This window comes from Pteropus alecto, unplaced genomic scaffold (assembly GCF_000325575.1).
Source record: "Pteropus alecto unplaced genomic scaffold, ASM32557v1 scaffold206, whole genome shotgun sequence".
NCBI lineage: Eukaryota > Metazoa > Chordata > Mammalia > Chiroptera > Pteropodidae > Pteropus > Pteropus alecto.
In genome coordinates, this window is record NW_006438906.1 from 1,392,902 (window position 1) to 1,420,218 (window position 27,317).

At 34.3% G+C, this 27,317-nt stretch overlaps 1 protein-coding gene and 2 pseudogenes across 2 annotated transcripts in view; 2 read left to right on the forward strand and 1 right to left on the reverse strand.

The window, feature by feature from the left end:
• The window catches only part of UBE2R2 (ubiquitin conjugating enzyme E2 R2), a 91,420-nt gene that overhangs the window by 3,513 nt on the left and 60,590 nt on the right, over positions 1 to 27,317 (reverse strand). For both annotated transcript variants that reach the window (XM_025049719.1, XM_006916058.3), the window contains 3 exons: positions 12,619 to 12,705; positions 7,912 to 8,009; positions 1,830 to 1,964 (listed from right to left, as the gene is read on the reverse strand). In XM_025049719.1, the coding sequence (XP_024905487.1) occupies positions 1,830 to 1,964; positions 7,912 to 8,009; positions 12,619 to 12,705 (320 nt within the window). The remainder of the gene's footprint in view (positions 1 to 1,829; positions 1,965 to 7,911; positions 8,010 to 12,618; positions 12,706 to 27,317) is intronic.
• On the forward strand, positions 22,514 to 22,632 carry LOC112483124 (annotated as a pseudogene).
• Positions 22,714 to 22,832, forward strand: LOC112483125 (annotated as a pseudogene).

A 27,317-nucleotide genomic window follows, 5' to 3' on the forward strand; every position in this document is an offset into this window, starting at 1 on the left:
TTCTGAAGGACACTTAATGACCTTTTGAAGGGAGTTTAAAGACAGTGGATCTCAAATCACCTCAGATTTATGTAAAAGTATTTACAATTCTTTTGACAAGACATGCTGTCATACACCTGTGTTAGCAAACATGTTTCTCCCTGAAGAGGCTTTTTCCTTCCTTTTTTACCTGAAAAATTCTTATTGATGAGGCATTCTCTCTAAGGAATGCCACAGCATTATATATTCTTTCCATTGTATCTCATGTTTAAGCTTCTATAGTTGTACTTTCATTACATGGTCATTTGTTTACAAATGCTTGTTAAGTAAAGTGTGCGCTCTCCAGGAAGAAAAACTATTAGTGACTTAGCAGAGTGCCTGACACAAAGCTGGTGCATAATAAATGTTGAAAGAAAGAATGAGATAAACTATTAAGAAATAGGAAGAATACAAGTACCTTGGGAATAGTTATGCATCCTTCACTTACTAAATCCTTCCTTTCCTTGTACATCAGGCTCCTTTTATGAAGCATTCCCATCTTCCAATCCTCAATCCACTCCTGCTCTTCTAAATTTCTATAGGTCCTTACTATTTATACTAATTATCTTCAATCTTTGGTGTACACCAGTCACCTAGGTGGCTGATAAAAACAAAACACAGACATCCAGATTCTATCCTTATGATCTTACTGAATGGTTATGGATTAGGCAGGGGAATATCTAAAGGTGTTTCCAGTCAGAAAACTTAGCTGAATAATATAGATTAGCAGTTTTCAATCAGATAACATGCATTTCTCTGCAAGGCTTTTTTTTTTTTATTTGTTGAATTTTGTAGACAAATGTTTCTTCTCTTTTTTCAGTTCCCTTTCCCCCTTTTTTTTTTTTTTTTTTTTTAATATCACAAGGGATCACACTTCACATCACTTAGCTCTGAACTTAAATCTCACCTTAGAGGAAGCCTGTTCTGACAACCCAATTTAGAGCAGCCATCTCACTGCTCCATCACATTATCCTACTTACCACTACCTACTTTTTCTTTTGATGATTTTCATTTGTATCATGCTGACTAGATTTAAAAAGGGACATTTTGTATAAATTCAAGTGCTTACTAAACTGCAGAGATGAAGGAACTCTATTTTTAAAGGGTATAAAAATTAACTATTAAGGGAGAATTGAATTTCATACTGCAATTCAAGTACCAGTTCTTGGGTACTGTAATGAAAACCTTATGTCCTACTCAGGACATGACCAAGAGCCTACTGTCTTCTACTTTTTTCCTTTTACACAGATGGAAACACTAAAGACCCAAAAACTTAACTGATAAAATGGTCACATGAAGTGTGGCAGAGCTAGGAGCAGATTCCAAGTCTCCTAATTCTTATTCTAGGATTCTTTTAAACCATATACCAATGTTGGTGATGATGATGATACCCAGAAGATACTGCTGCTATTGTCAAAAAGGTCAATGAACAGGGCTTCATTAATAAAAATTTTGAGAACAAAAATACCTGAAATGTCTGAAGTACCTTGGGTGCTTGCTACACTTAACAAACATGTTGAAAGTCCATAGTGTGTTCATCCCAAAAATTATAAGAAGGGAGAGTTTACAAACTTGACTGACCCAGAACCCAGAAGTTCTGGTTCCCAGGAAATCAGAGCTGCTGCAGTACTGTCTTATGTTATGTGGTCTCTCCAAACAAACTCCTACGCTCTGGCACAAATCTCTTTCTAGACAATAAATCTAATTGAGAGTAGACGTTGAAGTTCAATTTATACTTATGGTTCTAGGATATAACCTTGGTTCCAAGTATAAAGATGTGAAGTAATTAAACACAAAACAAAGCGTCTTACCTAATGATTTCAGCATATTCTTTGTCTTTTCCTTTACTGTCCCTCCATTTCCTGAACATAACCGAAGCATCCACATTGGCTGGGGAGAAGGTGTTGGGCTCATTAAGCAATGAGATTACACTTAACAGGATAGTCCTAGAAACAGGAAAAAAGGGTCAGATGCAAATACCCAATATTCATAGGATTCAAAAATTATTCTTTTAAATTTAAGACTATAATATTTTGAGACCTTAGGGAAATGGAAAGAGTATCATAAATTTTATTTTCAGTACTCAGCTAACTGGGAGACAAAAGCAGAAGAAAGATGTGAGTCTAGCTAGGATCTTGTTGCAGGGCATAAAACTCTAGAAGGCACCATCCCACTGGCTACATGTTCCAATCTGCAAAAAGTAGAGGTCTGAAGCTTTCTTAATAACATTTTAAAAGTTACAAGTTTAATAGGAAGAAAAGTAAAAAATATTTAGCTTCAAGGCAATCTTTTCATGGGAGATGGGAAAGGATAAAAATGATGCTACTTTATACATCCAATTTCTATACATGACTACTTAGAAGATCTAAGAAGCAGTATTACATACAAGTATTTTTCCATCTTTTTAAGGGAAGGAAGAGAGAGGTAAGCAGGAGAATGAAGGAAAAAGAACTAGTCTTTGAATAATAGAAATCTTTTTACTATGCACCTAGATGCCAGAGGCACCAAGTGAGATGTCAGATGTACAACAGCGAACAAATTAGATGCCATCGCCTGATCTCCAAGGGCTTATAATAGGTCTTGTGGGAGATATAAGCAGGCAGTTTTCATCCACAGATAAAAACTAGTCATCTTAATCACAGGGAATAAATTTCCTGTTAGATAAATTAACCAAAAGAGCACAACAGGCTCCCCAAAATATTCCAAATTATTCTCAAGTTTCTTTTCCCCTAAAAGTTATGTGCGTGTAAGGAAAAAAATGGGAGGAAAAATTAAATTTCTCTACCTTTTCTTACTGGTGCAAGGTTATAGATTGTGTTGTTGCAAAATAGCCTTTTGCTCCTGGCCCCAAGCAAAAAATAAAGGGAGGGTACCAGGCAATCAGATGTTTCATCTGATGAAACCTAGTCCTAAAAAGGGTAGAGTTTCTGTTATGTGATGATATAAAATTATGACAAAAGCACTTTCAAAACTTTCCCATTTAGTTATAATCTCAATCTCAATCTCTCTCTCTCTCTCTCTCACACACACACACGACCTATTAGGATAATAATTCCTTGCCCCTGCACTTTCAACTTTCCCATTTAGTTATAATCTCAATCTCAATCTCTCTCTCTCTCTCTCTCACACACACACACGACCTATTAGGATAATAATTCCTTGCCCCTCCTGCCAAGATCCTTCTGGATTTCTCCAAAAATTACATTTAAAATACTCAAAGAAGCTCATCACTGCCAACAATGGGAAATGGACAGACACAACATCTTAGAAGCAAAAGAAAAATATGGGTAAGAAATTCTATAAGGGTTGCTTCAGAAGAAAACGTACAAAACCTGTTAAATAAAGATAAGGACAAAGTGTGGTATAAAGGGAAACAGCTTTAATGGTCTAGATCAGTGCTGTATACTTACAACTTTGTGATGATGGAAATGTATAATCTTTTATCCAATGTGGTAACCACTATGGCCACATGTGGCCATTGAGTATTCTGAAAGGTAGCCCGTGCAACTGAGGAACTGAATTTTCAATACTAGGTTAAGTTTAGTCACATGTCCAGATGAACCATTAATTAAGAAACTTTCCCCATGAGTTTCACCAAGTTCATTTTTCTTACATCTTGTGTACATTATTAAAATACTATATTGGGAAATACAATTTTTTTTTGAAAAACGGTGAACCATCCATTTCTACCAAAAACTTTATCATTTGTTCCTAACTGAAATCCATGATGCTTTAGAAGCATCAGGTACTCTAGTGGACTGACAATAATAGTTAACCCAGGACATTTTCATTTTCATCTGGAAAGCAGAATATATATGTTTTTTTGTATGGGGAATCCATTCTATTGGTTCAGGTGGCATTAGTCTTCCCTTACCATCATGCCACACCTTCATACAAACAACCTACCTATACCCACAGCAGTAGACATATCACCAAATGCTGGCCAAAGGATTCCATTATCTTATGATGATGACGATAATAGGTTTGGGGATATGCATGTGACATAAGCTGGGGCAATCAGAACCCTGGTGGTCACTATGATGGTTCTAAACTAACAGCAGAAAGGTAATTTTTTATTCTTGATTAAACCGACAAGTGAGAATATGGAACGTCTAGAGCAGGTGGCTGTCTTTTTCACCAAGTGATAAGGGCTTGCCTAATAAGGCTAAAACAGAGCAAAGCAGAATTGAGATTTTACTGATGCAATTCAAAAGCAACATCCTATTCAAAATTTCCAAACCAGTATGTTGTGGATGGGTTACAGGTAAATTATACCTAAATTGATTCCATGGGGCAGTTGGGTGGGTTAAACTTGGGACAACTTGAGCCTCTGGAACATCAACTACTGGCCAAAGGGGCACCATCAGTTTACTACATTGTAATCTAAAATTACTAACATTTCATCTTTTCTATGTACCATGACTGAAAAGGTTTGGAGAAAATGTCATACACAGTTTAAATTGTCTAGCACTTGTACCAAAATAATTTGACACAGGCAGTACAGCTTTAGCATGGTAAATAACTCTGCAAGGTAAGTGTTATTAATTCTATTTTTATACAATGGGAAAATTAACTGCTAAGACAATACTGGCAGAATGGACAAAACATGCTCTTTCTGTTGTTGCCATCTTTTGTTTTTGTTAGTTTCAGTGTTTTATTAAAATTTTTATTTTATTTTATTTTTTTCAGAAGAAAAACCGAAGGTGGAGAGGGTTAACAACAGGTGAAATAATAATAAAACTATCAAATTAACATCCGCCAAAAGAGACCAAATTAATATCCCCCAGTAAAGAGGTTATTCAAACCCATTGAAGGGATTGGTTTCCTACAATCATGAACAAAGAGAGAAAGGATCAGGAAAATGAACACTCTTAGTCTCATTTTTTCCATATAAGTTCACAGTTCCACATGAAGTTCTGGGGTTTAGCAGTACCATAGAGTTGCATTTGTCCATTTAGACAATCTTGTGGCACTTGGACACAAATTTTTTGGATTAGTACATAAATTTTTTGGAACAGACTCCAAGCACCCACCCCTGGACTCGCAGCTCCCATAAAGAAGAACTTCACTGTCCTCCATTGTAGGTAGAGAGGAACTGGTCTAGCTGTCCAAATTCAGTGGTGTGTTTAACATGTGTTACAATAAAGAGCAGTCCTAAACTAGTAAGGATTTGTGATAAAAAATGAGAGACAAAGAGTTCTTAAGTGTTTTTAACTTACTGTACAATTGCCATGACCACCACCATTCCCAGAGTTAGAGATAAATGTGCTCCCTCTGCCCCGACTTTAAGCCAGGGCAAGGGACTATGGATAGGAGTTTTCAGGACAGGATCTGGGCCAAGATAGAAAAACATTAAAAGGAGAAAGTAAATACAAAAAGATAGGCAAAAGCACTACGTTTTATGTAGTCTTCAGGTTCATGTTTCAGATCCTTTTGCCCGCTTTAGTATTTTATTTAGCTGTCTTCTTTTGAATAAAATATAAGTTTGTGAACAATAAAAACACCCAAGGAAAATAAAGACCAACTAATAACACACAGACATACACATTAACAGCAAGCTAGCAAGTTGTGAAGTTCTACAGAGCTGAGATGTTTAAAAAACAACAAAAGAAGCATTTAAGGGAGACATCTATGAACCAATGAGTTATATTTGTATTTGCCCCTTTTCAACATATATAGACAGTAGTTAATGATATGGTTCTGCCCTTTCTCTGTTATCCACTGTATCACCACATGTACAACTTTAGTAGAGAGGACAGAAAACTGGCCCTAGCGCACACAACAAAATATGACTTGGCTTACAGGTCTGCCTGGAAACTAAGCAGGAAAAGTCTGGAATTTTGCAGAATTAATGATTGGCACTTTTGCTCCAGTATATACATACCCTCCATACAGCATGTGAGATAGAAAGGGTTCATTCTTAAAAAACTAAATTTATTTGACTTAATACATACATTCACATACATAGATGAAGATGCAGAGAGAGATGCTAATTGACTGAGATTCTTAGGTTTTACAGGCCGAACAAAATTTGATGGAAGTTGATGTGTGATGAAGTAAAGCCCAGTGCCTAACCCTTCTATTTGACCTGGGTCCTTTTAATCTCTCATTTATACTATTTCAAAAGATGGACCAGTAACACCAGAAGACCACTCAGTGAAAACTCAGTCCTTATGTTTCAAAATGGGAGAATTTCAAGAGTCCATTGTGGCAAAGAAGTCTGTTTTGACTAGGTAAATGTGGTAATTTAATGGGTCGCAATTTACAAGTAGTTTTTCTTTATGCTGGTAAAGCAACAAACAATATAGCAGCTCCTGCTGTGCAGTCAGTCCTAGAGCTGCTACTGACTGGCATATCCTTGAGAACACATGATAGGAATGAGGATCTCAGATTGAAATACAGAAAAACAAAATCAGAACATTTGAGTTTAAAAAAGAAATTTAAAAAGCACACAAAATAGGTATCATTTGCACAGAATGAAAATGGCAAGTAGAGTGTGATGAGACCCAATGTACAAACATCAAGGGAGCAATTAAAATCATCCTGGCTCAGAATGGGGTTTACAGGAGCCCTAGGAAGAGCATTTTCCCTGATCTTGCCTACTTTGCCACCCAATGCTTGGGGTAGTCCCTAGCTCCCTGCCCTTTCAGTGGGTTGTAGATAAGAAAACATCCTACTCTACTCCTGAGAGAGACCCTTCTACATGAAAGTGTCCTCTGAACTGAGAATGTATGGTACAGGAATTATAACAAAATTTATTTTTAAAAGACTGACAACAGATCACTACATGATTTTTGCCAAATATCTTGAATGAAAAGGATTTGTTTTGACTGCTGTACAATTTTATTCTATGATACATAAGCAAGGTTTCTTACTCATTTCATCTAATATACACATAATGTATATTATTCATACATAGATATATATAAAGTTGAACCTGTATTCAGTCTCATTCTAGCAATGCCGTTATTCATGGATACATGAACTAATTGGAAATAGATATCTATCTAATTAAAAATGCACTTCTAATAATTATTAAATGTAAAAAGTAAAAATATATTAAAAGTATAATATACTTGTATTGTTTTTAATCAACTGTATTAGTAAAATTATTCAACACAAAAATAAGCTTAACTAGAACCTTACTGTCACAAGCAATTAAAAAAACATCTTACTGATTTTTGTTGTAGAAAAATATTATAGGATAAATAATATAAAGCTATCAAACAAAAATATTTCAAGTATTAGGATAAAACTCAGTACGGGTAGTAAATGGAAACTCGAATGCAAGGAGGAAAAATGTACTTTTAAATAAAATCTGTGATGTAAGAAGTTGCACTTAAAAACGTGCAATAGTATATATAGTTTTACAAAATTATTTTAAGGATTATGTGAGCAACCCCTACACATAGAGAACACTACTAAAGAAACAGATGATAAATATCCATCCATCTAGGTAGATCAAGAAATCAATCAATACATAGTCGAAGGAAATCTCAAGAAATATGAGCCTTCCAAATCATAAGAAACATCCACATATATAAGGAAAAAACAACAGAAGTCAATTTTCAATTTGTAAAGACTAAGAATTCAGCAATGAATCCAAATATGGACATCATGAGATCCAGAGATGCAGGATGGAACTTAAGATAACAGCAGAGGAAGAATTCGGACTAGGAAAATTCTCCCAAGGTGAACACAGAGAAATGAGTAACATATGTATCACTGCTCCATTAATACAGCTCTTCAAAATGATGCATACATGCTACTTAAAGCTCTAGCGGAAGACAAAACAACCAAATTATAAATAGGATTCTTTTGTACCTGTTGAAAGATAATAGCCAATCTTAAGAAACACCTAAAAACCAGATTATTCCTAAAGTAACCCCTTACCTGACATTCTGAGTAGGATTCCACCTTTCGGAGGGCAGTTCACCACTCTGTGGGTCATCTACAGGTGGATGAAGAATTGAAATGCATACATCTCCATTCTATAAGACACAAATATCACATTCAGTAAATATTAAAAAATGATATTAAAAAAGATATCAGTTATGAAATTTCTTTTAGTCCTACAAAACTTGTTTTCTTATCAATAGGTGAGAAAACAATTCTGCTTTTACTTCACATTTGGAATCAGTGTTAAAAATTAAACATTTCTAGACGTTGGAAACATGGCAGAGTGAAAGATGTCCCCAGATATCTCCCCTTGAAACAACAATAAGCTGAACATCTGAAACAACATAGAACACCAACCGGCTCACAAGTATGTCTGAGTGAGGGATCTGTGAATAAGAGCTACCACAGGTCAGAACTCCAGGAGTTGGGGGTAGACTGGGAGAAACAAAGAAGCTGCTTCTGTCAGCCAGAGCTCCCAGCAGGAGGAGGGGGAGCAGAGAAGGTGTGGCAAGTTTCCTAAACAGCCCTGCCCCAGAGAGCTATGAGCTCCACGCAGCCGGTGGCAGTGCCTAGGCATCAGGGCAGGAAGCAAAGAAGTGGGGACAGCAGAGAAGTAGGGATGGCTGAGAAGCAACAGTTGACTATTAACACTCGCGGCTGCAAAATGCCAAGCTGAACTGCAGCCCCCATCCTCCAACCCAGATGAGCCCTCTCCCCATATCCTCCAAGACTGAATACCGCGGAGCCCCAAGGGATTCTGAGCAAAAGCTATGGAAACTGTCACTAACACAGATAGGGACTGAGACTGAGGGTAGCGAGCGTGACTGAATATAAGGGGGAAAAAAGGCATTTTTTACACTTTATATAAAGCAGGGATCCAAGAGGCTTAGGTGCCAACTACTGGAAACCAAAAGAAAAACTCCTTCTTAGCAGCAGGCTAAAGAAAGACTTATACATAACTCTTCTTCCTGGAAAAAAATGGCAGAATACGCTTCCATTAATGCCGAGGCAGAGAAACAGTCCATTAAACAGCATGAACAATGAAGGTGACAAGGCAGCTCAGAAAGAAAGATAAAAATCTCCAGAAAATAAGCTTAAAGACATCGAAATATGTGACTTCTAAATGACAAGAGAATTCAGGATGATACTTCTGAAAAAACTCAATGAGATCCAAAATAATTCATATCAACAATCCAGGAACTGAAAAAATAACTAGATCAGCAGAATGAATTTTTTAGCAAGGAGACTGAAACCCTCAAACAGAACCAAATAGAACTTTTGGAGATAAAGAACACACTAAAAGAGATGAAAAATGAAATAGCAAGCTTAGGAAACAGAGTCGACCAAATGAGGGAAAGGATCAGAGATATCGAAGACAGAAATCTAGAAATAAATCAGAAGGAAGAGAGAAACCAAAGAATGAAAAATAATGAGGGTCCTCAAAAAACTAAGAATTGATCTACCATATGATCCTGCAATCCCTCTACTGGGTATTTACCCCAAAGACTTGAAAACCCATATCCGAAAAGATACTTGCACACTGATGTTCACAGCAGCATTATTCACAGTGGCCAGGACATGGAAGCAACAGAAGTATCCAACAGTAGACAACTAGATAAAGAAGCTATGGTACATATATATAATGGAATACTACTCGGCCATAAGAAGAGATGAAATACTGCCATTTGCGACAACATGGATGGACCTCGAGATAATTATGCTTGAGCGAAATGAGCCAGACAGAAAAAAATGAAAACCACATGATATCACTTATATGTGGGATATAAACCTAAAAGCAACAAACAAACAGGACAAACAGAGACTCATGGACATGGACAATAGACTAGTGGTCACCCGAGAGTAGAAGGGGAGGAGGGATGGGAGAAGTAGATGGGGTAAAAGGGGTCAAACATGTGGTGAAAGAAAGAAATCTAACTATGTGTAGTGAACACACAACACAATATATATATGCCTTACTGCTGAATTGTATACCTGAAACTTACTGGATTTCATTAACCAATGTCACCATTATAAAAATAAATAAAATAAAAATTAAACATTTGTTATATTATGTTTTGACAAATTTCCAAGATATATTTCTTAGTTAAGAAACACTGTAGCACTATTCTTCTAAAAAATCATTTCAAAATAGAAATAAACATGATAAATCAAGATTCAAGAATCCTGAGAAGCAATTAAATCTCACTGTTTTCAGACACATCTGTACCTAAAGTATATAAAAAGAAAAAAAATGTCCTTGCTTAAAACCTGCAGAGATGCTATAATCACCTTTAATATCAATCACTGGTTTTAACAACTATGGTTTATATAAACTGAAATGTTTCATAACCTAATTATAACTCCCTCAGTATATGGATAGAAGAATTCACCACAATAATCTTAATATTTTGGTTTGTAAACTTAAATTATAGGACCTAATCCATGAGTACATTTAGTTTCAGTCAAAACACATATGGATTGCTTACCACATGCAAAAAGACTGTTATTCAACAACAACAAAAAAGACTGAGGCTGTAGTCATGTACCAGTGTATGTATTTAATAAAACTGTAACCAAAGCTCTTGTGATTTTTAAAAGCTGACATAATAAACTTTTTTCTACCAATGATAGTCTATAATATTTATTTTTAGTGCTCGTGAAGTTAGTATAACATAAACTCTTTCATCAATTCCCTTATTTTGACATTTGAGTAGGCTTTTGCTTTTTGTATATTTGTTTTGTTGGTGTTACTCTCATTGTTCCTCTCAGTTTATCCCTAGGTACTTAGAATAGATAACTCTGCAGTAAACATTTTGGTGACTAGAGCAATTTGAGATCTATTGTGTTTCTACCATAGGCAGGTAAGTAGGGAGCAATTTCCAGTAATATTATTCCTTTGGCCAAGAACCATGAGCTCCAACCATCTCTAGAATCACAAATAGTGACATGGGCCCTCAAAAAGTTCAGTTCTAACTACAGGAGGTGAACACACAGTGTAAATATATATATGCCTTACTGTTAAAGTGTACAGCTGAAACTTATTGGATTTCGTTAATGTCACCATAAAAATAAAGTATCTCAGAAATGGCAAAAAAAAGTTCAGCTCTGATACCATTTCCAGAGTGTAGCAAAAGTAAATTAACTAATGTGAGAAGAATCTCTAACGAACTGTTTGGCTACATCAAATATAATTTTTAACTATGATTTATCACTTCTTTTAAAAACAAGATATTTATGACATGGAAAATGACTGCATAATTTTAAGATCTGCATGCATTATTTTGTTAAAATTTATTATGAATATGAAAAATATTTTTAAAATAATGATCCAATGCTAAATCTTATGATATAGAACTAAACAGCCTAAGTAGCAAAAAAAAAAAAAAAAGTGGAAAGGGAGTTTATCTACCTACACTTTCTTCTGCCAGAGCTCTGTATCCTTTATTCTTTTTGAGTGAAGTTTGAGAATTAGATAACTAAGATACAAACAAGTGAGTATACGGCTTTAAAATTAGTTCTTAACAGCAAGACAAAAGCTTGAATCTTCTCAATTTTGCTATCTAAAATCTATATATACTATATAATTTTGAAGGGAAGAACTTCTGATTGTTAAATGGACAGGGATATAAAAATATTTCTTTGTGTCCTGAACTCAGTTTCCTAGGCAGGATAAATCTGTGATATAGACTAGAATAAGGTACCCACTGTTGTTTATTTGTATTATGATTATGTCAAATACCATATACACTAAAAGAAAATATTCTGGGAACTTATTTCTGAAAATGTAACCACATATCACATTTAAGCACCAATCTGTCGTGTTTTAAGAAGGAAAGAAAAATGAAGATAAAGCCTTACAGAAAAAAAGCAGGCTGTGAAAAACGATAAAGCTGCGCCAGCGTGCTAATTTATACAGGTTTGAGATCCAAATTCAGGACCTTTGGGTAAGTTCTTCATTTCTTGCTAACAAGCATTTTAAAGGCTATGTAGCTGTTTCTGGAGCAAAGGTACTTCACTTCCCAATATCCACCAGGCTTAAAAAAGGACTATATGACTAAGGCTAAAAATTTTACAAAGCAATTTTAATGCTTGGGCCACAATTACAATAAAATGAGACCATTTCAAAGCTCTACTGCAAAGAAAAAAAAAAATTATATAATGGTAAAGGAGTGAACTCAAAAAATATTTTAGTGGGCCCTGACCTATTATTCTGAGAAACATAATGCATCATTCTAGTATCCTTATAGATTAGTCTAAAGCTAATTTTCACCTTGGATATATTCCAAAAAAGGCTCAATTGCTCTACAGTCCAAATACAGCAGGATAAATCCCCCCCAAAAGCTGAATCTCTGATCATAGCAACAGGTGACCCTTGCTATGGAGGCTAGAAGACAGGTACATGAATAAATTTGTATGACTTTCATCTACTAAATTTTAAAAATGCAAATGTCAACACATATGCATTATAATTTTAGCCAAGGTTTAAAGCCTTAATTAGATTAACTATAATATACACTTATTATAAAACTACCCTCGGTTTTGAACAATTAAACTAGAGGCTGCTAACAAAAAGTGGGAAGCCATGAATAGTCCTTTGTGGCTATAGAATAACTACTGAAGCATGGACATATAAAGGCTATTGTAAAAGATTATATCTAAAAATATAAATCTTCAGAGAAATTTACAATAGATGTCTCTTACCTCATAAATGTTGGGGTGCCACATTTTGGTCAAGAATCTGAAGGTAGGTGGTGAATATGGGTAGTCAATAGGAAACTTAATATGCGCCTAAAAAGAAAAAGAAAATATGAAATGCTAATAAATGAGACGACAGATTATTCATCTACCTAATAATTCACCCTATTACACCCCAAAGAAACAAAAATCCTTTCCATAAACAGTGGGGATTAAAAGAGCTTGTATATATTTTTGTTAACCCAAATGCCAGGATGATTATTAGCACATTCTTATAGCATCTCTTCAAATATGTGTTTATGCAAAATCACTAAAACTCAACAACTATATAATTTTTAATTGAACTCACAAGAACGAAAACAGTAATATGGACAGATATGTCACATTAATTATATTTTATTTTTATAACAAAAAATAATTAATACAACCTTATGGTACATAATACAGAACAAAGATATATATTTTTTACTCAAATAATTTAAAAACCACCCAGAAAAATAAATGCTACCATATGAAATAGCTCCTTCCAGTAGTTTGTTGGTACATATGCTTCTTTACTTTACAAAACTTACTTTCAAAAATTTAAATGTACTGTATTTTATACTGTCTTTTTCCATCTATATATTATAACATTTTCCTATGTCATAAAATAAACTTCATATGTATGATTGTTAGTATCTGTGCAATGTTCCATCATATGGATATACAGATGAATCATTTTTTAAAAAAACATTTATTCTGGGGCATTTGGTTTTTTTCACTCTTTTGCTATTGTAAATATTGCTGCAGTGAATGTCACTGGCAGTATCCCATATTTCAAATACAAAGAAATCCAGAAAGAGCTTCCTTTAACAATACCAGTAAAAGAGAGTGAGGAAGGGAATTAAAGGACAAGCTAAGAGTAAATAAACTAAGGACATTAGTGGAAATTGCAGTCAGGCCCCTCAAAAATTCTTTCTTCAAAAAAAGCAATGAGAAAATTAGCAACATTGTAAGAATCAACCTCTTCACAATCTAGAAAATAACCAAAGGCTTGCAGCAATTCAGAGAGTGTCTATTTAAGCTGAACTTCAATAATAACAGTAAACTTTTTGGTCTTTTAATTTGCCCTAGTACCATGCCCGGCTCTCCAGAGCCATGGTAGCCTTCAAAAAAACAGCTCACATTCGAAGTGAACAGCAGCCACAAAATGGGTTGGAACTTCTTCAAAGCCTTACTTCCAAAGCACTATTATTATTTGACCCTTCTAGTGGTTCCCTAGAAGACCCCAATTGCTTGTTAGGGCCAAAAGAGATTAACCACAAAATTTAATAGGAAAAGCTGGGATATGAGATGTCCATAAAGGCTTTGAAAAGCTCTGACAAATTCCTAAGAATCTAGAAGACCAGGTCAATGTGTAGGTCTGTGCATATGTCTAGGATAGATGCACATGCTTAGAAAAGTCATAGGAAGTAATTAGAAGGCCCTAAACTATCACCTTTGGCTTAACTTGAGGATCCCACAAGAAGGAAGGCTAAGGCAATCAATGACATGCACACAAAGCTCCTCTACAATGCCCAAGAGAGGGGAGAGGAGAAAAGAAGTGATCCATGAGAATCCCAGCTGACTTCTTTACAGAAATGGAAAGGCTGATACTAAAATCCATATAATAATTCATGGGACCTAGAATAGCCAAAACAATATAAAAAGGAGAACTAGACAACCACACTTTCCAATTTCAAAACAACGACAAATCTACAGTGATGGAGATGATCTGTTACTAGTATAAGGGCAATTCAATGGGGTTTGGAAAGTCTTTTCAACAAATTGTTCTGAGACAACTGTATAGTGATATGCAAAAGAAATGTAGTTATATATTTGAAACAGAGAACTCTGTTCTTAACAAGGCCTGCCCTCAGGGAAAACTAGTTAACTGGAGCCTAACATGCTGAGGTATTATCAGAGTCTAAATGACCTGGGGGAAGAGAATACAGTACCCAACTCCAGCCTGCATGTCCTACCTTAGAAAAGCTTACAGTCCAGAGTCAAGCTCACTAAAAGACTGAGACCCAATCATGGGAGTGTAGAATGCTTCCCCTTTCCCCTATACATTACCACTAAATTATTAAGGCCTATTTATAGCAGTTCTTTTTCCCTAGTACAGTATATTAAACTATCAAGAAAAAAATTACAAGGTGTACCAAAAGGAAAATCACAAATGAAGAGACAGAGCAGTGATCAGAACCGGACATTACAGGGATGCTGGAATTATCTGACTGGAAATTTAAAACAACTATGATTAATATTCAGAGGATTCTTTTTGAATTTATTAAATTTAATAAATATATTAAAAATTATTTAATTATAGTTGACACGATATTGTATTAGTTTCAGGTGTATGACATAGTGATTAGACATTTAAATACTTTATAATGTGATCACCACAATAAGTCTCTTATCCATTTGTTACCATACATACTTATATTATTTACTCTATTCCCAATGCTGTATATCCCTGTGACTTATAACTGTAAGTTTGAACTTAATCCCCTTCTCTTTTCCTCTCAATTCTCTCCTCCTTCCCCTTCTGCAACCATGAGTTTCTTCCCTGTATCTGAGTTTGTTTCTTCTTCGTTTTGTTTTTTAGATTCCACGTATAAGTAAAATCATTCGGTATTTGTCTTTCTCTATTTCGCTTAACATAATTTTCTCTAGGTCTACCCATGTTATCGTAATTGGCAAGATGTCATCTTTTTTATGTTTTTGAGTAATATTCCATTGTATATAGGTACCACATTCTTCTTAATCCATTCATTTTATCAAAGGTTGCTTCCATATCTTGGCTACTGTAAACAAGGTTGCAATGAACATGGGGAGAATATATCTTTTTGAATTATTGCTTTTGTTTTCTTTGGATAAATACCCAGAAGTAGAATTGCTGGGTCATATGGTAGTTTCTATTTTTAATTTTCTGAGAACTCTAAGGATTCTAATGGATTAAGTAGATAGCAGACGGGCAATGTAAGCAAGGAAATGGAAGTCCTAAGAAAGAACCAAAGACAAATGCTAGAGATAAAAAACACTAATAGAAATGAAGAATGCCTTTGATCAGCTTAGGACCACAAAGAGTTTAGGAAAGAATCTCCAAGTTAGAGGAAATATCCACAGAATCTTTGAATACAAAAAAGCAAAGAGAATAAAGACAAAAAAAACAAAACAAAAAACACCAGGCTTTCCAAGGACTATGGGACAACTACAAAAGTTGTTAACATACATGTAATGGGGATGCCAGAATGAACAAAAGACACCACAAAGAAAATGAAAAAGACAACCCACAGAATGGGAGAAAATATTTGCAAATCATTTATCTGATAAAGAACATGTATCCAAAATATGTAAAAAGTGGTAATAATAGAAATAACTCAATTTAAAAGTAGGCAAAGTATCTGAATAGAAATTTATCCAAAGGAAATAAACAAATAGCCAATAAGCACATGGAGAAATGCTCAACACCATTAGCTACCAGGGAAATGCATATCAAAATCACGAGATACGACTTCACATCTACTAGGATGCCTGTAGTTAAAGAGACAAATAATAAAAAAAATGTTGGCCAGAATGCCTTGAAGTTGGAATGCTTTATACACTGCTGATGGGAATACAAAATGGTATAGCCTCTTTGAAAAACAATCTAGCAGTTTCTTGAAAGAATAAACATAGTCACCATGTGACTCAGCAAGTCCACTACTCGGTGTATGCCAAAGAGAAATGAAAGCATTACTTCCAAGTAAGGCATTTCATTTCCACAAAGAACTTGTACACAAATGTTCACAGCCAAAATGTAGGAACAACCCAAATTGTCCATCAATTGAAGAATGGATAAATAAAATGTGGCATATATTCACACACTAGACTATTATTCAGCAATGAAGAGGAACAAAGTACTGACACATGCTACAATGTGGATGAACCTCAAAAACATTAGCTATGTGAAAGAAGAGAGAATCATGAAAGACCACATATTTATGAAATGTCCAGAATAGATTAGTCGTTCCTGAGGGCTGGGTGTGAAAATAAAATTGGGAAGGAAGAATGGTGATTGTTAAAACGTACGGGGCTTTTGGAGTGAAGAAAATGTTCTAAAATTGACTGTGGTGATGGTAGCACAGCTTTATGAATATAGTAGAGACCACTGAATTGTTTACTTTAAAGCTGCTTATTAAAAAAACAAATTATAGCCCAAAAGTAGTCACACCCAGTAGCAACAAGCACATCTAATTCCTCACATCTTGGCTGCTAAATACCATTTTCTAATAAAAGGAACCAAAGCTCTTTGGAGAAATACTTGATTCTAGAACTGGGGCCAAAAAAAAAAAAGGAAAAGAAAAAGAAAAACAAGATGAGTGTGGAACATCTTATAGTGACTGAAAGTAAGGAAATGCTAAAGAAAAAGGATGGAGGCATGCCAGAAGTCAACATGAAAGAGTTCCTAATGGCCAAAACTAAAACAATTCATAGTACTGGATCATAAACCAAAGTATAAAATAAATTTAAATGAGTACATATTGGCATAAATTACTGAATCAAAAAAATACTGGGGAAGAAGAGACAAATCTTCCTTATAGTAGTACTCTAGATAATATATGTAGATATATCCCATTCTGGAAGTGAAGTTTGATTTCCCTTCCCATGAGTGTGCACTGGACTTAATGATTCACCTCCTAAGAATAAAGTATGGAAAGGAAAAAATAGTAATTTTACAGTGGAGAAAACTAGCAGACACCAACTTAACCAAGTGGCCAAAGTTAATAGTACCGGTACTATGTCATGGTGAAATCATGATTTCCCTGATATGATATAGTGAGAAAGACAGTACATCTCTATGATGGTCTTATCCCCAAGCCCTCAATTCCAGTCTAATAATGAGAAAATCATTAGACAAATCCAAGTGGAAGGATATTCTATAAAATATCTGACGAGTTATCTTCAAAACTGTAAAGGTCATGAAAAATAAAGAAATATGGAGAAACCATCAAATACTGAAGGAGTCTAAGGGGACATGACAACTAAACTCAATATGGTATCTTAGATTGGATCTGGGAATAATAAAAAGACTTTAGGGGTGGTAGGTAGGGGAGAATGAAGCATGACTGCTAAAGGGTATGGCATTTCTTTGTGTGTGTAGGGTAATGAGATATACAGGAATTGATGATGATGATGGTTGTATAGCTTGTGAATATACTAAAAACCATGGAATTGTACACTTGAAAGGATGAATTTTATATGTGAATTAGATCTCTATTAAAAAGTACATTAGTGGAAAAATTAGTGGAGAAAGAGAAAGAAGGGAAGAGAAGAAAGCTCAAGTGACTATATGAATATCAGAAGATGTATATTTTTAAAATAAGGAATATTATTAGGAATAAAGAGGGCAATTTCATAATAAGGAGCTAAATGCATTCAGAAGACATAATAATTGTTAATGTGTATATACCTGACTGCAGAGCTTCAAAATACAAAACCACTGAGAAATTATATCATTGAAAAGAAAAACAGAAAAAACTACTATTAGTGAAAGACGTCACTTCTCTCTCAATAATCTAAAGTAGAAGTAGACAGAAAATCATTAAGGATATAAAAGACAATATACTACCCCAAAACAGCAGCATATAATCTTTTTCATGGACACACAGAACATGCACCAAGATATGTTATATTCTGAGACATAAAACATATCAACAAATTTAAAAGAACTGAAATTATACAAAGCATGTATGATATACGCACATAATGTTATTTGTAATATGGACATAATATGGACACAACTGAATTAAACTAGAAACCAATAATAGAAAGTTAACTAGAAATCCCCAAATATTTGGAAATTAATGACAGAAAGTAACCCATGGTTTAAAGAGAAAGCCACAAATCAGAAAATATTTTTACTGAATATGAAAAATGATAAATGAAAAAATGTGACATACACCTAAAGCAGTACTCAGAGGGAAATTTTAGCACTAAATGTTTCTATCGGAAAAGATTAATGGTCTTTAACTCAATAGTGTAAATGTCTGCTTAAGAAAAATTAGAAAAATAAACCAAAAGCAAGCAGAAGAAACAATTAGGATAAAAGTAAAAATCAATGAAATTGATATATGAGAAAACTGTAAAGAGAAATCAATAAAACCAGAACCTAAGTCTCTTGAGAAAATCAAGAAAATTGATAAGCCCCTAATAAACAGATAAAAAATAGAATACACAAACACCAACATTAGGAATAAAACAGGTAACAGTATTAAAAGAATGATGAAAGAATATTATGAATAATGTTATGTTCACGAAATTCAACAAAATTTATAGAATTACTTGAAAAACACAAAGAACCAAAGCTACTTAAGATGAAATATATAACCTGAATGGTCCTATATCTATTAAAGAAATTGAATTTGTATTTAAAAGTCTTTACACAAAGAAATCTCTGAGCCAGATAGCAGCTTTAACGGCAAAATCTACCAGATATTTAAGGAAGCAATAACACCAATTCTAAACAAACTCTTCTAGAAAATATAATAAGGGGAAATATTTCCCAATTCGCTATGAGGTCAGCAACATCTTGATATAAAAACCAATTACAAAAATTATAACCCCAGACCGATAACCCTAATGAACAAAGATATAAAAAATCTCAACAAAATATTTACAAGTAGACTCCAACAATACATTAAAAAGGATAATAAATCATGACCAAGTGGAGTTTATCACAGGAATTCAAGTTGGGTTCACATCCCAATATGGTGATTTATTTTACATTGTAAAATGTGTGTAATCAGGCCTAATAAGGGATTAACAACAGCAACTAATAATAAAAGTTACATAAAATATAGTGTAATAAAAATTATGTGAACATGGTCTCTCTCTGATTAGCTGAGATGGTGATTAACGGTCAGGTAGCAAATACAGAGTGGCTATGCTGGACAATGGGATGGTTCACGTCCTGGGCAAGACGGAGTGGGAAGGCACAAGACTGCAACACACTACTCGAACAGCATGTAATTTAAAGCTTACTTCTGGAATTTTCTATTTAGTATTTTCAGACTGCAGTCGACTGCGTTACGGTAAGTGAAACTGTAGAAAGTGAACTCACAGATAAGGGGAGATTACTGTATTTGCAATGCACAATTAAATAGAAATTAAATAAATAGAAATAAAAGTGTAACAGCATTTTGATATACTGAATATAAAATAATATATGAAATATGATAGTATATAAGAAAATCTTTCAAATTGTAAACACAAAACAAGTTCCTATAAAAGTTTCCTACAGATGCCATAAGAGAAATCTTGGCCAGAAATCTTTAGCATACAAATATAACAAAGATAAGCTAAAGTGCCTAGATAACCTATTTTCCTGTAGGTATATCAACATAAATAGAACCCTGGGAAACATATAGCAAATTTTAATAACTGTTAAGTCCATTTTCCCACTATTCATTCAAAATCTTAATAAGCATTTCCTAAGTCCTAGATGAAAGTAATCACTCCTCCACCCCCCTTACAATCCAGCAAACTAAGAATCACTCATAAAACTATAATACATACAATATGTTATATGTAAAGAAAGTGATTTAGTCTGCTGGGCAAAAACAGGAAAGACATCATTTATTTATTCAACATCTATTGAGTGCCTACTATATATTGGTACTGTGGCTAGGTGTTGCCTAAGTAGTTCCCTGAATGAATAAAAGCTGAAGAAATAACACAAAGGCACCAGGTACAGAGAGAGAAGGGATGCTTGGTTGTAACTACAGGATATAGGACTGAAAGAAGGTGAATTGGAAGCCTTGTATAGGCGCTAGTAGGAAGTTACAGAAAATATTTAATTAGAATCTAGAAAACAAAATAAACAAACAAACAAATCAGAAACAAACTCAGAGATAGAACAAATTAGTGGTAGCCAGATGGGAAAGAGGTTGGGGGGATGGGTGAAAGGAGGAAGGGATTAAGATGTGCAAATTGCCAGTTATAAAATCAATCACGGGGTGTAAAATACAGCTTAGGGAATACAGTCAATAATATTGTAATAATTATATATGGCGACAGGTGGGTACTAGACTTAAACCAGAGTGATCACTTTTTGAGATATATAAATGTCTAATTGCTATGTTGTACACCTGAAATTAATATAATATTATCTACTGTAATTGAAAAATAAATTAAAAAAATACAGAAAATCTGGAAGGCTACACCTAAAAATATACAATTGTTATAAAAGTAACTTAGAGTCGGAGAGACTCTTTTTCAGAGGTCTTTCTTTACTAACTTGCAAACTCATAAGCACAAGTACCTTCAAAACAATTTCTGTATCACTACCACACATGTTTTCTCTAAAATGCTCAGGCCACTCTTAAGTGTACCCTTAATAAAATCACTGAACTTGCCACACATGTTTTTAGTTATTTAGAAACTGAGCATTTATGTTAATGTTTTCACTTATTCAATCATTCAATACATTATTGAAAACTAATCATGTTGTCTGGTACCAATATGGGAGGTGGGAAACCAAGATAGTTACAACACTATCCCTAACCCTGAAATAGCTACAGTCTAACTGAAAAGACACTCATATATAAATAATTACAAATTAAGTGACTTAAATGAGATCTACTAGGTGCTAAGAGAGCAATGTGAAAGAAATGCAAACTCTGCCTGAGGTGATTAAGAAAGGTGATTACAGAAGGGTGATATGATACTTCAGCCAAACTGAGGCCAAAGTGAAAAAGGACCTAAAGTAAGAAGAAAAAAAATGCAGAAAGGCTTAAACATCAAAAAAAAAAAAACAGGAATGAACAAGACTTATTTTGATACATCTAGGAAATATAATCAATGAGATCTAGTGATTGATTTAATATGGGGAATGAAGAAAAAAGGAAAAATCAAGGATGACTATCAGTTTTGTGGATTGAAGAAATAGGTGAATGATGAAAGGTGGAAATGGTGACAAATAATATTTATAAAGGGCTTACTAAATAGCATGCACTGGGCCAAATGCTTTATATACATTTCTTTTCATCACTCAGTTGTGAAGTTAAAAGTATGTGTAGCCACAAATGCAGATGACCTATTAATTGAGGAACTGATTATTTTCTAGTCCATATCTTTGACTACCAAGAAGTATTCCCCATGTTTACCATTTTGTCTTCTCGAACCATTTTATTTCCTGGACTTCTCCAATTCCACTGTCTCCTTATGTTCTAGCTTTTCTGCCCACTCTTCCTCACATAATGTGCTCACTATAACTTTCTCTGGTTCTCTAGCCTCCCCAAAAATATAAGGGCAAAAAAAAAAAAAAGAGGCCTACTAAATAACCAAAAAGTAATTGAGAAAACTGTAATACATGTAAATGAAGTACACACTGGCTTGGGACAAAGTGTTAAAGTAATTTTGTTATTTCACCAATTATTTTCATATGGAATTTCATCCATGACAAAAAAAAAAAATTAAATGCGAATAGTGAAATGTATTCCAATAATTCCTGCTACCTGGTTATTAACATGCTATTAAATAGGTTAAGAAAAAAGCTTTCCAGTCCTAAACACAACTATACTTTGTAACAGCTCAGTTGACAGCAAATGCAGAGTATTTACTGTTGCATTCGGATTAGTGCCCAGAGTTAGTGTGAAATGAGGACATTCCCAATGCTGAGATTTTCTGTCATCAGCTCACGTCTGCTATAGGATAATGTTTCCAACATGACAGCAAAAGCAATCAAAATATGCTTTCCTATTAACATGCTGAAAGTTTCAAGTCTGCCAAACATCAGTATAAACTTTTAAATTGTTCGTTAATAGTATATGAAAAATAAAGCGAGTAGCTATACCTAATGATACTATATGTGCCACAGGCTTTAAAGTCCAGAAATTATGTCTACGGTCATGCCACCCTGAACAAGCCCAATGCCGTCTGATCCTAGAAGCTAAGCAGGGTTGAGCCTAGTTAGTACTTGGATGGGAGACCATCTAGGAATACCAGGTGTTGTAGGCATTAAAAAAAAAGGGGGGGTGGATTGTAAACTGACAAGGTCCTTGCAATCTGTGGCCACAGGCTTTAAAGTCCAGAAATTATGTCTACGGTCATGCCACCCTGAACAAGCCCAATGCCGTCTGATCCTAGAAGCTAAGCAGGGTTGAGCCTAGTTAGTACTTGGATGGGAGACCATCTAGGAATACCAGGTGTTGTAGGCATTAAAAAAAAAGGGGGGGTGGATTGTAAACTGACAAGGTCCTTGCAATCTGTGAGGTCAACCAAGGGTTGCCTCTTCTCAACCGATCTAGAAAGGTTAATTTAGAATTAGTATAATACTTAATATAATTATCCTAATATTAATGTGAAATATAAATATAAATAACAGGAAATTCCTGATACTGGACTCTAAAAAATAAACTTCAGACATTTAAGAGGTAAGTAACTCTTAGCATTAATACTGACAGTAGCCTGTATTTATTTTTTAATACAATAATAAAAGATATTTCTTACAGCTTAGGAAGTAAAGCCTTTTACCGGCCCCCCACATTGCCCTGGCCCCATATGCGAGAGGAACCCATTGCACCATCAGCTGGGTCAATGTTAAATAGAATAGTAGAAAAGACATTTGGACTTTTGGTTAAATATGTGTCACCGCATCTTATCTACTGCTGCTCCTACAAACTATGAAGTTTATAAAAAAGGTATTTTTAATTTTTAAAGAGTCATAAACCCGAATAAAGTAAGAAGGACAAATGGGAGGACACAAAACAACAAAATTTTGGAAGCTGGTAACTAATTTAGAAGACCAAAGAAAATTTAAACCCAGGTTAGTGGTAAGGAAAGGAGTAGTTTTACTTCCTTCCACAGAACCATGGGAAAACTCAAATTAGAGGCACCAAGTACAGTTAATGCTGAAAACAAGACTGGTCAAAAGTCTGTATAAAGAGTAGTCAGATCCCCAGAACCTCTCCCCATGCTGATCAGTGAGTAGCCCATACCACGCTAACAGAAGAGTGGAAGTTTATTTTCCACTATGGTTGAACTGAGTAGAGCTGAGTGTGGGGAAAATAAACTAAAAAGAGGAAATCTCCCTACTGCACGATAAAGATCCTGGACTTCCTTTTTCCACCTGAGTCTAAGAAGGCTGGCATTCAGGCCCATACATGCCAGGTAGAAGAAAGAACTCTTCTCTGAGGTAGCTGATCATCCTCCATGGAAAAATTAATTAATTAATTAATTAAGGTCAATTATACCTCAATATAGTGGTTTAAAAGAAAAAATAAAGATATAACAAATGGGGATCCCCCAATCAGCCCATCCCAACCAGATCACCATACAGTAACACCTAACAGTTCACGAATTTTGCCCTTGCACAAAGAGCTGAATTTTTAATCTGCTTTTTAGTACTTTACTCTTAAATATGAGTAGACAGGATATCCAGACATTTAAGGGAAGTTTAGAGGCAAAAACAAAAACAAACAAAACACCTAAAACAACTTGAAGCTAAAGAAAAATAAGGAGGCCAAAAAAGAGGGGAAGGCACATTCAAATAACAAATAAAAAGGGAGGCTTTTGAAAAATTAAAACCATGATAACAGAAATACATGCACATACATGTATATGGGCTATAGGACAGAACTGAAGGTACCTCCCAGAATATAGAGTAAGAAAAACAAATATGAAAAGGAGAAAAAAATTAGACCACTCCAGAAGGTCAGCATTCATATAAGTGTAGTTTAAAACGGACGAGAGAGAAATTTAAGAAAATGTCTAAAACTGAAGACACAAGTAGAATCAACTAACAGTGAACACAACAAGTGAAAAAACCTACACCAAGACATATCGCTATAAAATTTCAAAACACTGAGGACAAAGGGAAGCATGTATAAGATTCCACAGAATACTTACACAATATTATGTATCAATTATATCTCAATAAAGCTGGGAAGGGGGAAAGGTTCCATAGAGGAAAAAAATCTTATCACATCAGACTTCTCCACCAGCAACTCTGGAAACAAGACAATGCCTTCAAACTTCTGAGAAAAATTATTTTAAACCTCTAACTCTACACTCAAAAAAACTGTCAATCAATTATGAAGATCAAATAAAAGTATTTTTAAATATATAGGTCTCAATACTATCTCCAATGGTATCCTTTCTTGGAAGCTATTAGAACAGATGCTTCACACACACACACACACACACACACACGTCATAATTACGAGCAATACCCAAAAGAATCTATAAAGTATTACAATCAATAAGTAATTTAGCAAGGTCACTGAATATAAAGTAATTATACAAAAATAGTTTATATATATTCCACCAACAACAGAAATAAAAAACATTTTTAAACAATACCATTTATAGCAGCATTTTAAAAAATACTTGTTGCACCATTACAACAGCCAAGACATGGAAACTAGCTAACTGTCCATCAACAGACGACTGGATAAAGAAAATATGAGTTGTTTTACACACACACACCCACACCAGAATATAATTTGACCATTAAAAAAAGGAGAAATCCTGCCATTTATGAAAACATAGATGGAGCTTGAGGGCATTGTGCTAAGTGGAATAAGACAAAGAAAGACAAATACTATATAATTTCACTTAAATGTGGAATCAAACACACACACACACACACACACACACACACACACACACACACACACACACACGACATATACAGATAACAAAGAACAGACTGGTAGTTGCCAGAAGCAGGGGAGGGAGATGCAGGGGAGGGTGAATGTAGCTAGAAGGTACAAACATGCAGTTATAAGTTCTGAGAATGTAATACAGTGAACAATATTATGTTGCACATTTGAAGTTTGATGAGAAAATAGATCGTATAAATTCTTGGCCTCTTGAGCTACGATTCTCTTGCTCAGGCACGCTTCCATATCTGAAAGTGTACTTTCCCTTCTAATAAAACTTTCCTTTTCTACTGTAAAAGAAAAAAAAAAAGTTCTTATAATAAGTAAACAATTTTTGTGAGGTGTAAGTAACTATGCGACATGACGGATGTTAACTAAACTTATTGTGGTAATCATTTCACAATATACACACATATCTAATCATTATGTTGCACACCTTAAACTAATACAATTATATCTCAATAAAACTGGAAAAACAATATCTAGGAACAAGTCTATATAGGAAGATGTGTATGATTTCTATACTGAAAACTATAAAAACACTGATGAGAAATATTAAAAAGATCTAAATAAGCAGAAAGATTTAACACATTCAGAGACTAAAAGTCTCAACGTTATTAAAGGTACCCACTGTTCCCAAATTGATCTATAGACTGGATGAAATTCCAATAAAAATCCTAGTAGGTATTCTTGTGGAAAGTGACAAACTGATACTAAATTTTATTTAGAAAATAGAATGCAAATGACATATAACAGCCAAATATAACCTGAAAAAAGAAAAAAAAAACCAATAAAGTTGTGGACACGTACTACTAGATTCCAAGACTTACCATAGGCTATAATTACTAAGACTGTTATTCGTACAAGGCTAGAAATACAAATAAATGGAAGAGTAGAGAGTGTCCAAAAATAGACATATACTAAGATCACCTAGTTTACAGCAAAGGCAACACTGCAATCCAGTGGAAGACAAGACAGTCTTTTCAATAAATGGTACTGGAGCAACTGGACATCTGTGCAGAAAATTTAACCTTGACTCTTGTCTGACATCATTTACAAATGGATCATAGACCTAAATGCAAAATTAAAACTATAGTTTCTAGAAGACAACGAAAGAATATCTTCATGCTGGAAGTCCTAGCCAGAATCGGAAAGGAAGTAAAATTATTCCTGTTTGCAAACCATGTAATCTTACAAGTAGAAAACCCTGAAGATTCCACACAAAACAAAAACTGTTAGAATAAATAAATTCAGCAAAATGTTGCAGGATACAAAATCAACATCTACTTGCCAAAAATGTTGCATTTTGATATGACAATCTAAAAAGGAAATTAAAAAAAAAATTCCATTTACAATAGCATCAGAAAGCATCAAAATAGCAAAGAATAGTATCTGAATAAAATACTTAGAAATACACTTAACCAAGGAGGTAAAAGACTTTTACATTGAAAACTACAAAACACTGTTGAAAGAAATTATAGATGACACAAATAAATGAAGAAACATCCGTGTTCTCGGCCTGGAAAACAATATGTTAAACATGTCAACTCTACCCAAAGCAATCTACACATTCAATGCAATCCCTATCAAAATCTCAATTATGATTTTTGCAGAAACAGAAAAATCCTTCCTGATATTCATATGAAGTCTCGAGGGACTCCAAATAACCAAAACAATCTTGGAAAAAAAAAAAACCAAGGTTAGAGGTCTCATACTTCCTGAAGTCAAAACTTATTATATAAAGCTACAGTAATCAAGACAATGTGATACCAGTATAAAGACAGACATATACAACAATGGAGTAGAGAACCCAGAAATAAACCCTTATATATATGATCAAATTATTTTTGACAAGGGTGCCAAGACCATTCAAAGGGGAAGAAACAATCTTTTTAATAAATGACAGGAAAATTGGATATGTACATGGAAAAGTATGAAGCTAGACCCTTAGGTTACACCATATACAAATATTAACTCACAATGGATCAGAGATCTAAATATAAGACCGAAAATTATAAAACTCATAGGAAAAAACGGGGG